This window comes from Acromyrmex echinatior, chromosome 10 (assembly GCF_024713525.1).
Source record: "Acromyrmex echinatior isolate Ae372 chromosome 10, ASM2471352v2, whole genome shotgun sequence".
NCBI lineage: Eukaryota > Metazoa > Arthropoda > Insecta > Hymenoptera > Formicidae > Acromyrmex > Acromyrmex echinatior.
The window spans coordinates 8,784,057-8,796,563 of NC_141861.1; the positions used below are offsets into that span (position 1 = coordinate 8,784,057).

At 26.3% G+C, this 12,507-nt stretch overlaps 2 protein-coding genes across 3 annotated transcripts; both read left to right on the top strand.

Moving 5' to 3' along the window:
* The first annotated feature begins 108 nt into the window (after nt 1–108).
* LOC105150328 (leukotriene A-4 hydrolase-like) lies at nt 109–9,155 on the top strand. 2 transcript variants are annotated; one of them, XM_087410292.1, is made up of 7 exons: nt 109–714; nt 1,132–1,244; nt 1,323–1,525; nt 1,635–1,746; nt 1,820–1,888; nt 4,627–4,924; nt 6,188–9,155. In XM_087410292.1, the coding sequence occupies exons 1-7, from the start codon at nt 672–674 to the stop codon at nt 6,727–6,729; spliced, it is 1,380 nt and encodes a 459-aa protein (XP_087266418.1). In that variant the 5' UTR covers nt 109–671; the 3' UTR covers nt 6,730–9,155. The 2 variants fall into 2 exon arrangements, with proteins under 2 accessions (XP_087266418.1, XP_087266419.1); XM_087410293.1 differs by lacking the exon at nt 6,188–9,155 and having other exon boundaries at nt 4,627–5,456.
* Nucleotides 6,725–9,155, top strand: LOC147908265 (uncharacterized). The gene is made up of 3 exons (XM_087410294.1): nt 6,725–6,986; nt 7,073–7,398; nt 7,473–9,155. The coding sequence occupies exons 2-3, from the start codon at nt 7,124–7,126 to the stop codon at nt 7,804–7,806; spliced, it is 609 nt and encodes a 202-aa protein (XP_087266420.1). The 5' UTR covers nt 6,725–6,986; nt 7,073–7,123; the 3' UTR covers nt 7,807–9,155.
* Nucleotides 9,156–12,507: the final 3,352 nt, after the last annotated feature.

Below are 12,507 nucleotides of genomic sequence, written 5' to 3' on the forward strand. Positions count from 1 at the left end.
AACTCCATATATATATATATATATATATATATATATATATATATATATACATACATACACATATATATATATATATGGAGTTATATATATATATATATATATATATATATATGTATACTGAAAAATTTCACTTTACCGCCTCTGTATTTTATATATACATCAACATGATTATAAATTATTTCTCATGTCGTGAAGAATAGATAGAAAATAATAGAAATTATGAAAATAAAGTATATACATATAAATTTATTTATATTTGAAAGAATATTTAAAAAAACAAGCCATGTATATATCTAATTTGTTCCTTATTTTAAATATATTATCTATATTATCTATATCATTTGGATATTTTATATAAGTTACATTGTCATAAATATTGTTATATAAAAACATTGAATTGTGTGCTAAGTAATTTAATTAAATGAAAACTATAGCGAGTGAATTTAACTTGTTAAATCCGTCTTATGTGAAATACATTAAAGTCATAGCCAATATGAATATTATAAGTTGCGTATAAACAAATTAATACGTTAAACAGAGGAAAATATAAACATGAACAGAAAGTAGGGTAATAAGAAAGAAGAAGAAGCGCTACGCTCTTGAAATTGATTTAGTAGGATAAAGACTTGTCTTCGACATTCATCTCGAAAGGATAATGCAATACATTTCAAATGGATTTGCCTTGTGTAGATCCGTATTCCTACGCAAATCCAGGTATTTTATTATTTTATTTAATTACATAATTAATTATATGAGAACGTAATATTAAACATTTGAAGTACACTCTTCTTATCTTTGCATGAAAAAAAAAAATAAAACGTGTGACATCCGACAATAATGACTTTATTAGCATATTCAAAAGGTAAAAACTGTCATGCATATCTCATTCCTAATTTCTTTAAATATTTGATTGTATTACGACTTGTGTCTTCTTGCGTGTCTTCTTAAAAGAGTAAAGTGCAAATTATATAGTATTTTTAATATCAATCCATACAGTAAAAACAAGAAAACGTATACACAATATAAAGTTTTGAATTACAGTATATTACGTAATAATTCTTATGTAATTATGATTTATACATATATATCCACAGTAAATATTTGAATATCTTTCTGTGATCATTTAATTAGGTATTGCTAGGGTAGTTCATATTCATTTAAACTTATTCGTCGACTTTGATGAAACAATCCTTCGCGGTATGGCAACTTTATTTATAGAAATGGAACCTGAATATAATGAAATAGTTAGTAAACATTTCCTTTTATTTTGAGCAATTTCGTAGTTTTTTATTTGTAATTAATATATAACATTGAACAATTAGATTTTAGATATCTACCAACTCAATGAAGATAAGATGGATGTCTCAGAATACTTCAGTAGTGATAAATTAAAATATGACGTTAAACAAACTCACCGTAGTGTTGAAAGTGAATTTGTTATTATTCAGATACCGCAGAAATATAGAGGTCATTTCACTGAATTTAAATATAAATATTACAAAAGACCATATCAAATTAAGTATAAGTAAGTACAAAATGTTTAAAAAATTACAGATTTCAGAAAATATTGAAATAAACATTTCAGAAAATATTTAAATAAACATTTTATACGTGTAAAAATTTATATTTTACAGTTGTATAATTAAGATTATATATGAAACACGTAAAGATTCTCCTGCAATGTATTGGTTAAGAAGTGATCAAACTTCTGATGGCTCTCATCCTTTTTTAATAACTAACAACAAGGTAAATTATACATGATAAATAAATAAACAGTAAATTCTATAAATTCACAGTACTGATAACTCTATATTTTTAGTTTACATACGCCAGAGGAATATTTCCCTGTCAAGATTCACCATCTATCAGATTTACATTCGCCGCGGAGGTAGGAATTTAAGTAGTTATCACTTATATTTTATATGTATACACATATATTTAAGATGTTCCATTTTTTTCAAATTTCCTCTTAAAGTCAAATTCTTGAAATAATTTTTAGACGAAAGTTTTAATGCAAAAAATGTCGAAATTATAATAGTTTTATAATAATTTTAAATTAACAGCGATTAAAATTCACTAATGACGCAGATAATATTTCATCCACTCTCACAACAGAATGACAAGTAGAAATGATGAAGACCTCCTTTACGCAATACTTCTATTAGGAAATTATTTCCGTTTTTCTAAGGAATCTTTTCATATGTTACAAGCAAGATACGATATCATCTATGATGTCACTTGCCGAAATGAATTTAAAATCAGGATATTTACCTCGTATGGTAAAATTTTATATTTTGGTAGACAAACTACTTTTGACGTGAAAAAAAGTAGATGTATTAGCATTAAATTGATAATTCGTTTAATTTGTTATTATTATTCCAATTTTAGTTTGGGATTGCGATTCAAAATCAATATTAGCGCACAATTTGCAGAATTGGAAAATATGTTTAAAAATTTAGCAGATGAAACATTGTTTATGAAATTGTTAACGTTCTCTATTAATCCCTGTTAATATGTATAAAAACTTAATATATAATCTTGATATTTTTGCATTAGAATTTTTGACTGTAAATTACTTCAAAAATACTACTTTAAAGAAAGATTCGGTACAAATTGGACACAATTTATATAGGATGTGTCAAATAAGTCTGCTTATCTCAAATATATATACTATATATAGACATATAAAAATGAGTTATTTATAAAAGCTGTATAGCATCAAATATATTATACAATATGATATTAATAATTGTTCTGGCGTGAAGACAGTTTTTGAAATATCATAATTATCTGCATTTTTTGAAATGATATGGTTTTTTACGCAATACGATCCCTGTAGTTATTTTGTATATAAAAGTACTTAGATACAGATATAAAAAAAATCAACTTTGTAAGATGTTAAATGTTTTATGCTAATACGTTAGAATAAAGTATAAAATTTCTCATAAATTATAGATTTTTTATGTTTTACTTTAATATTTTCATATGTAAGATAGGGGAAACATATTACGTATAGAAAACAACATAATATCATTTAAAAAAGTGATCTAAAAATCAGTTACCACGAAACCCTGAAACGCCTTCATCCAGAGTACAAAATTACTAGTAGTAGATTGTTACTTGTCCTTCTGATGTGTTATATAACTTTCGTCATTAAATAATTTTCTCTAAATGTTCTCTAAAAATAGTATAAAAATAATCGAGGTGAACAGGTTTTATTATTACTTCACATTATATGACTCAGTGGTGACTGATAAATGATTACCGATATTATTTTAAAAATAACGAAACTTTGAAATAATGAATCTTTTTATATAAAACATAAAAAGATATACAGAATGTCCAACAGAACAACGTTTAAGAGGAGATTCTTAATATCATGTTAAGATGTAAGTCCTAAGAATAAAATGTTGAGTAAAATTATTTTTTTTTTATTATTTTTTTAGGTGTACTTCGTTAACTTTAAATGATTATAATTAAGAAATTATTATAGCCCTGACTTTTTTAGGGTGATTAGAATTTTCGTTTCAAAATAATGTAAGGTATTTCACTTTAAGCGTTGTTCGGGACATCCTTTATATTTATAATTTTATGATGATATTTTCTCATATGCTATTTTAATTAATTATAGAAAGATAAATAACGGATTCCTGACAATTATAAAGAAACAATAACAATGACATATAAGAGTCAGGCGCGGTAATAAATATTATTGCGGAAATAAAACTTTTGATTTGTCAAAAAATAAAATACGTTGAATAAAGTCATAAATTGCTTGAATGTTTTGAATGATTAGGCGATGCATACAAAAAATAGCAGTAGTAAACTATAATTCATCATTGAAAATTTAAAAAATGTCGCAATCCTCTTAAACATATTCAATAATTTTTGCCAAATAATAAATTACAGTTTATAAAATAGTCAATGTTTAAAATTGAATAAATATAAATATAAACTATGAAGTCCGTTTTAATTAAACTTGAATATTTTTCGTTAAAATATTTTTGATTAAAAAGGATGTGTGTATTAGACGAATTTTGACCGAATAAAATTCTTCAATCCTTTGTCTAGTAAAATATCGATAAATTAGCTTTATTTGTGAACTTTCCGTGTCTATTTGTAAAATTAATTTGGTTGTTCATTTATAAAGAGCATCTGAGCAATTAATTTACATAGATATGGTCTCTTTTAGAATCTCGACAATATCCCAGTTAAAATCATGATCTAATTGTAACCCAAACAGAACAATAAGAAATTATGCTATAAAAATAATGATCAATATGATTCAAAAATGATAGTTAAAATCTTTTTTCAATTCATTTTAATTCCATTTTTTAAAGTTTGGTTTTTAAAGTTTGAAAATTGATAATAACTTATTATGATCCTTCCTCAATTAAAATATAGATATGTATTTGCTCTCGATTTGAAGAGAGTGCTCGAAATTAAAAAGATATATGTAAACTTATAATTGATGTCTTTCATAAATATATTTCATTTTTTGACATAAAACAAATGTGCTTAATAATTACAATTTGACTTCTGTATGTCACTGCTATTTATTATTTTATTATATAAATAGGTCATTACATATATTTAGCTTTTATTAATTAAAAATTTTTTTTCTAGATTTTTGTACCAAATAATATCAATTCCGTTATAATATGTGGGAGGACATGTAAACGTATAACAGAAGATGGATGCCTACACAAATTCACGTTTTATGAAACGTTTCCGATGCCAGCATATGCAATGATTATTGTAGTTGGTTCATTAGAAACCATACACCTTGATTTACAACATAACGTCAGTTTGTGGGCCGAAAAAAAATATATTGAGCAAAGTAAAACATGTTTCGCAAAATTCCATCATATTCTTACTATTGCCAAAGAATTGTGTGGTCCTCTATATAGACGTAAATTGAGAGGTAAAACATCAAGTAATTGTCACATTCCAAAGAGATTGATGTGGATTTTACACCACGTGTTTATGTAATTTTTAATGTGTCGGTATTGATATTAACACTATTATGATGTGGACATAATGGATTATAAAATCATACCATAATGGCGTTGATATTATCATCAGGAATATAAAACCACACTACTTATTAGTAGAAGTATTAATAGAAGAAAGACCCCTATTATGAGGTACCGATTTCATTTTGGGTAAATGCTAGGAGTCTATAGGCAGAATTCAAGTAATAATAGGTCATTTGGAGGGAATCTAATAAGCATTACACAGATAAAGTTACATAAAATTTAATTCAAATTTCATTTTATTTTAAAATTAAAAGAATGTAAAAAGTGAGCAAATCGCAAAGTCAAAATATTCTTGTGTGTTCTTAATATGAAATGACCTGAGAAATCGATAGTAAAACTAATTATTTGTAATGCAATTAAAAAACTTTATCTAGTGTTTCTAAAATACAAGCAAACACAACCAGCGTATGCGAAAAATGAGCATGCAATAGATTTTATATCCAGAACTCGTTTTTAGGTAATTGAAATCAAGCAGATATACTCGACGTTCATTTCGATTGTCTTTTTTATTATTGTACAATAATTTATTATAACTTTATACTTAACTTTACAATAATTTTATACTTTTGCAACGATTTTCGCAATAACATAAGAGAAAGGATTATTTCATATTAGAAATGTCCTGAGTATCTCATGTTACGATCTCCACGCCTTATGGTTTTAGATGATCAAATCTAATTTCTGTAATTAAACAATTCAATATATCCCGTATTTTTCTATTAGTATAACCTTACTCTATCACTACATGAAGAATTTATTGCTAAATATTTATTTATTAAATAATAAACAAAGTTGATCGCATTGAAACTTAAAGACATTCAAATTCTAAAATCTTATTTCACAATGATTATAGGTATGATCTAATAATGAATCTCCTACTAAATATTTTTCAATAAATTCATGGCGGAATCAATTGATAGCATTTATTAGTCAGAAACGCCGCTATCTATTAGGCGCTTATCTCATAGTAGGGGGCTTTCCTCTATTAATATAAACACGTTGAAAGTTATGTACAACATGTTATTAAATTCATCCGAAGTTTACTACATTGAACCAAATTATATGTACAATTATATTTTTTGTGAATGATTATTCATTTACTATTAGCTTTATTGTTTTATAAACATATATTAAAATGATAATTGTAGAGGATGTACGTCAATACAATATATGTGTACTTCCACCAAATATCCCAGAAATTGAACTACAATGTTTTTCGATGATATATGTGTCATCAACTTTACTTAATGAAGATTTCTTTTGGATATTCTGTACGGTTGCTAAAAAAGTTGCTCAGAATTGGGCAGGAGGTTTAGTTACGTGCAAAAATTTCGAACATTTGTGGTTAAATAAAAGTTTTAGTACCTTCATATCTAGAAAAATTATATATTGTATGTATAAGCAAAATATAATTCCTTATGCAATGTCATTTCTGGAAAGGATAACCGCTTACACTCTAATAAATAAGGTAAATTTCATTAATATTTCATTCAGAACGAAAAGTGTCGAAATATATACATTGAAACTGTTGATTGATAATAACAACAATTTATACATTTACATCTTTACAGAATTACTTATTTTGCAAGTATACACATTTACATTTCGCACATACACATACGCATTCGTATTTCTATATACATATACTTACTGTATTCTTACCTCATTATTTTTCTTTAAATTTTGTTAATATTACAGATAAGTTTACTTGATATTGATTCTGAACGGAAACTAGTACCTAATTTGTGGGGTGTTTTATCCAAAGATATCACAACATGTGTAATTGACGAATTGGGATATGTTCTTTTGAATTACTTAGAATATTTTTTAGGACCAAGACATTTCGAATTATATCTTAAATCTTATTTTTTGTATTTTCGTTTTAAAAGTATAAATACTAATGATTGGCTGAACCATCTGCATGATTATTTTGTTGACATACAAGAGGTAACATCTTTCTGTGTAAACATATTAGAATTTTAGCATTTATTCATTGAATTAACATATAATAACTCTTATGTATCTGCTTATAGAAACTAAAATCAATATTGCGTAAGTGGTTTTATGGACCAAATTTAAGACTTATGTCTATTGAAGATATATGTACTTTGTATCCCGAGCTGCTAGACTTTTGTCTAATGACAAAAAGTCAAGGATATTTGTTAGCGACACGGTGGGCCACGACAGAAGCATTTAATAATTTTACTTTTTTGTTGACTGAACTAAAATTATGTAATAATAATCTTATGAAAAAAGACTTCTTATTACACTTATATACATCGAATACAGTTTTACCGGTTGCAAAACTATGGTGGCTACATCGTATGTTTCCACTTGACGAGCAAACTTGTGGAAATCGGTAAATATTGCCGGTTTATCTATATTTAGAAATTGATTTGAAATTATACAACATAATGCATATGTATCTCCTAGGCTTCTTTTGCTACTTTTGTATATAAAAAATAAATGGTTGGAAATGATTCAACCTGCTTTGGAATTTGTCCGCGAATATTGTTCACCAATGTTTGCGTGTCCAATATTTCGTGCATTGTACGAATTGGAAGAGACGCGTCACCTGGCGATCTCAGGGTTTATAGCCATTGTGGAGAAGAAGTGCAAAATGCTTCCCTCAACCATCCAAGAAGTAGCATATATTCTTAAAATTAATTTAAAGGATATATATATATTAACAAGTGAAGAAAGTACTCTGCATGTAAAAAACAGGACATGCTTGAAATCAAGAAGAAATCGAAATGAGTTGGTTTAAATGAATATGAAATAATTATAAACTAAATATTACACAAACTACATTGTTACAAATGTACTCCTTTACATGTAAATGAAGCTCGTTATGAACGAAATTAAAAGTAATGCATGATTCACAACTGAAAATGAAGTTATAATTACTTAAATGTAATGAACGTGTACATTAAATTTATGAAATTTAATGTATTTGCAATAAAATTTTATGAAAAATATATTGAATTTTACATATAGGTACACAAATATACTTTTTAGTTACAAATACGTTAAATTTAATTTAATGTCATGAAATTAAATTTAAATTGCGTAACTTAAAAAGTAATAAAATTTAAGACATTTCTAACAGTGTAATTATTTGTGTATTGATTATATTATATTTTAATAATTACTTAATAAAATGTTCTGTTATATGTATTTACATATGTAAAAAATATAGAATTGTGTTCTTATGTATGGCTCTGTCTATGTATATGCTTTCGGGGAGACGCTATTCGCGTTATGAATGCAAATGCTACCAATGTTGTTTGTGGAGCTAATAACACGATAGCATTAATAAAGCTCCATAAACGATTCTATCGTTTGGTAGTGTTTTATCAGAGAGATTTAATCTTCGTCGAAGTTAAGTTAATGTAGGAGATTCTGTTTTCAATCACCGACGACTTTTCTTTGTAATAATTAAATTTTTTTGTTTTATAGTGTATACGTAACATAAATTTTTTATTTTCTCGTACTGAATAAGAGAACACAATTTTAATTACAATTTTTATGATTGTTTGCTGCTAGGACAAAATGAACGATATAAACTCGATAAAAAATTAGTAGTTACACTGAGTAAATTAATCAGATAAAAGGAGAAATCCTTAAGTATCTGTTGTCGATTCGATAAGAAGCGTATCTACAATCAATTAGGTCTATATATATCCGTTGTACACTTTACACGTGGAAAAGTAATAAGAGAAATAATTGAATGTAATTGCAGCATTTGCAATATTTTTTGTCAAAAGAGAAATTACAATTAAGTCATGTAATTAATATTCAGTCTATAATACAGTATATGTACACATTGATATGAAGACAATGATATGTTGTACAGTTAGGAACGAAAAGCTATTTTGCAACGCTTTTTTTGCAATGGTTTTTTTTCGATTGGTTTCAGAATGCAGCTTGCTCACCGAGCAATTGGTTCTTATTCATAAATCGACAAATAAATATAAAAGTATAATTTTTCTTTTGTCATACATCTTCACTTTTTATTTTAAAAAAACAATAAAAATATTTATGTTCATCATCTATTAATTATTTTTCATTTTTTTTGCTTATAATTGTTTTTGTGTATAGACGAAAAAAAAGAAACCATATTTTGTTTATATAGCATCTCGCATTATCTTAACGACGTATTCTTAATGTAATTTAGAGACGAAAATCTTATTATAAAAATGTCGAGGTCATAATAGTTTTTAAGTTAATACCGATTAAAGTGATTCACTAATCACAAAGTTTAGATTCCGTATAGAAGCAGAAACAGTTTCTTATTTTAAGCAGTTTTTATATTTAAGCATTTTATTAATAAGAATATCATTGAATATTGATATATCATTGAATATGATAATCTCGATGCTTTTAAGAAAATTTCCTAAGCACTTTTACTACTTATCATATCATTATGTCTTAGCGAAATGTCAGTTCTGTTATTAGTGAACTTTAATTGCTATTATTTTAAATTATTATAGCCCCAACATTTTTGTATTAAAATCTTTATTTCTAAATTTCCTCAATGATACATCTTTAAGATGAAACCTTACAGCATAAAACCTCCTTATATCCTGATAATCCTGAATATATCTTGAATATCCTGTGACATATATGAGATATATTTAGAACATTATACTAATTGTAACATTATACTAATTGAAAATTTTAGAACCTTAGCCTTAATAAATAAGCGCCTAAAAATGTCATAAACACCTCCATAACAAGTTCTAAACATCTTCTGATAACTTTCCTGTGAATATCAGAATATTAGAAAGCATTATATTTTTAGAATATTAGAAAGTTCCAAAAATTACATACGGACATGTTTACAACTTGTGATTTTTATGTCTTGTCGAACGTAATGAGGCGCTCATTTCGTAGTCTTCAATGTCTTTAGACATTTATAACAAAATGTCCTACGCTGTTAGAGGCAGTAGTTTCAAGATTTATTTACTGCATACATTTATATGGACTGTTACACCGTGCGACTTTAAACAAGACTTAAAACTCTCTACGTCTTGTTCAAAAGCGAAAGAGAGACAGAGACAGAGTTTAAGCCTTGCTTAAAGTCAAAATAACCTTATGCAATTGGGCCTAAATTTGATCGCGGCATTATACGTATCTAACTTCAAGAGAAATGCATTATGACCATTTGTGTTGAAAGGTCGAAATTTTTCAGTTGAGAGGTCGAGTAATTTTCAATTAGAAATACATATTTTCGACATCTCCCTTTATTTCCGCTTTAATTTTATCATTTTCTCATTTTACCACTAATTTAGTATAAAAATACATATTTTTCAAACAATTTTAAAATTTTATCTTTCACTGTGTGCCTCAAATGCGCATAAAAAACAAATGATTTGATATCACGCAACGACACATATGCATTATTATTATATTTTGTCTCTATTTTTGAGAATAACTTGAATTTTCTATGTGTAAAAAAAAATTATTTTTGTTGCATAGTGTTATATTGGACCTTCATAATTATACATTTTACTTAGATTACTTTTTATGAAGTGTATTTCAATATTTTATTCTGTTTTAATAATATTTAAAATGATCGCTTATAGGGTAACTACGGCAAATACGCCACGCTGAGATTTACGTCGTAGAAGTCAGAAAAAATAGAAGGAGTGAGGATAATTTTCTTTCAATTACTCTGTTACACTCTGTTATGTTATATTAGTTTTGTGTTATGATTTCAGTTCCTTGCTGTTAATGAAATTATTATGAGTTAAATTGATTTGTTACTGTAGTAAGTAACGCCATCATAAATTAATTATAATCTGCATAAAATGATTACTGTAGGACGTGCAAGGTTATTTCGTGATACATGAGTGTAGAGGAATGGTAAAGCATGTTGTATAAATTATACTTTTCTTGTCGTATATATATTTTGTCAATTCCATATGGCTTTTTAATTTAGTTAAAATTCAACTGTATTATGTAAATATAAAAATACTTACTTTTCATACAATGCAGAACTAAAATGAAATACAATGCTTTTCCATGAAAATAACAATTATTTTTAAATTGCTATTGTATCTCATTTTTTGCACTAAAAATGAGTACCGCAAAAATGATAATAAGTGAAAAATAACTTTCAATGGACTGCTCATGTAATTAATCTTCAATAGCTCTTATAATCTTCTGTATTTGCATTGCTAAAGAGGATTCCAAAGTAAGTTGAAATATACAATCAATTTGGAATAACGACGATCCTTCTTAAAATAATAAAAGTTTTGATATCATAACTTGCGCTCTCTCTCTCTCTCTCTCTCTCTCTCTCTCTGATCACGCTATACTATATCATTAGCTTCAAATTTATTTGTTCGTCTTGTTTAAAAATTTAAGAGTATAATTGTTATATCTGTATAATTGTTATATTTTAATTTTTCTGATAGAATTGTATTTTGGAATAAAAGTAGTTAATATCAAGCTTCTTCTTAAATCAAAAATTTGTAATTACAACCGAGTTTTAATCACATTTTATATTGTTATAAAGCTTGTTGATATTTAAAAGATGGAAACCAAAAGTCATTCAAAACAGAAGAATTTTTTTTTAATTTTAAGATGAAGAACTATTAGTCAATTAATTTTGAATAGTTTCGTTTTAGCTCCATTTCAAGAAATTAAGCTTTTTCAAAAATTTTATAATTTAAAATTAAGATAGATTTTCAGTCACACTTCTTAAAATTATAGCAATAAATTGAAAAATTCTTTAATTGTGCGATTTTTATGAATTTTTAATTTTAACATCCCATGCAGGTATGTGGCACAAAGTGAGGAAAGAAGATAAAAGAAAAGATGCTTCGCGGTTAAAAAGTTGCCGACAATGGAAGCACATCGTGCCGTGAATTCGCACATCGCGATTGTCAATGAATAAAATCTACAACCTAAATTTGTAGAATAAAGAATATTTTCAATATTTAAACTTGCCTTCTAGAGATCCGTATTCTTATGCAAGACAAGGTATTTTAATTATAAAATTAGAGAAAATATATGAGAATATAAAATTAAACATTTATAGTATATCTTCCTTACCTTTACTTGAAAAAAGAATAAAACGTGGGACATCTAATAACAGAGATTTTATTAACATGTTTGAAAGGCGAAACCGTTTCGCATAGCTCGCACCGTATAATCGACAAATTATTCGAACTGTATCATGACTTGCAACATTCTGCATGTCTCCTTAAAAGTACAAAATACGTATTACATATAGCATGATTCTTAAAATTACTTTTAAAATTACACTCTTAAAAAAGAAAAATAAAAACTCTTATATTAAACATCAACTTGTTCGAATGAAAGATCATTTTTTCATTTAAGATATTTAAATAATAAGTTATCTTTGATCGACAATGAAATAAAAACGTTTAAATCACATGAAACAAAAACATTTTAATCATTCTTATTGCGACATTGTACACTTATCGAGAAATAGTAA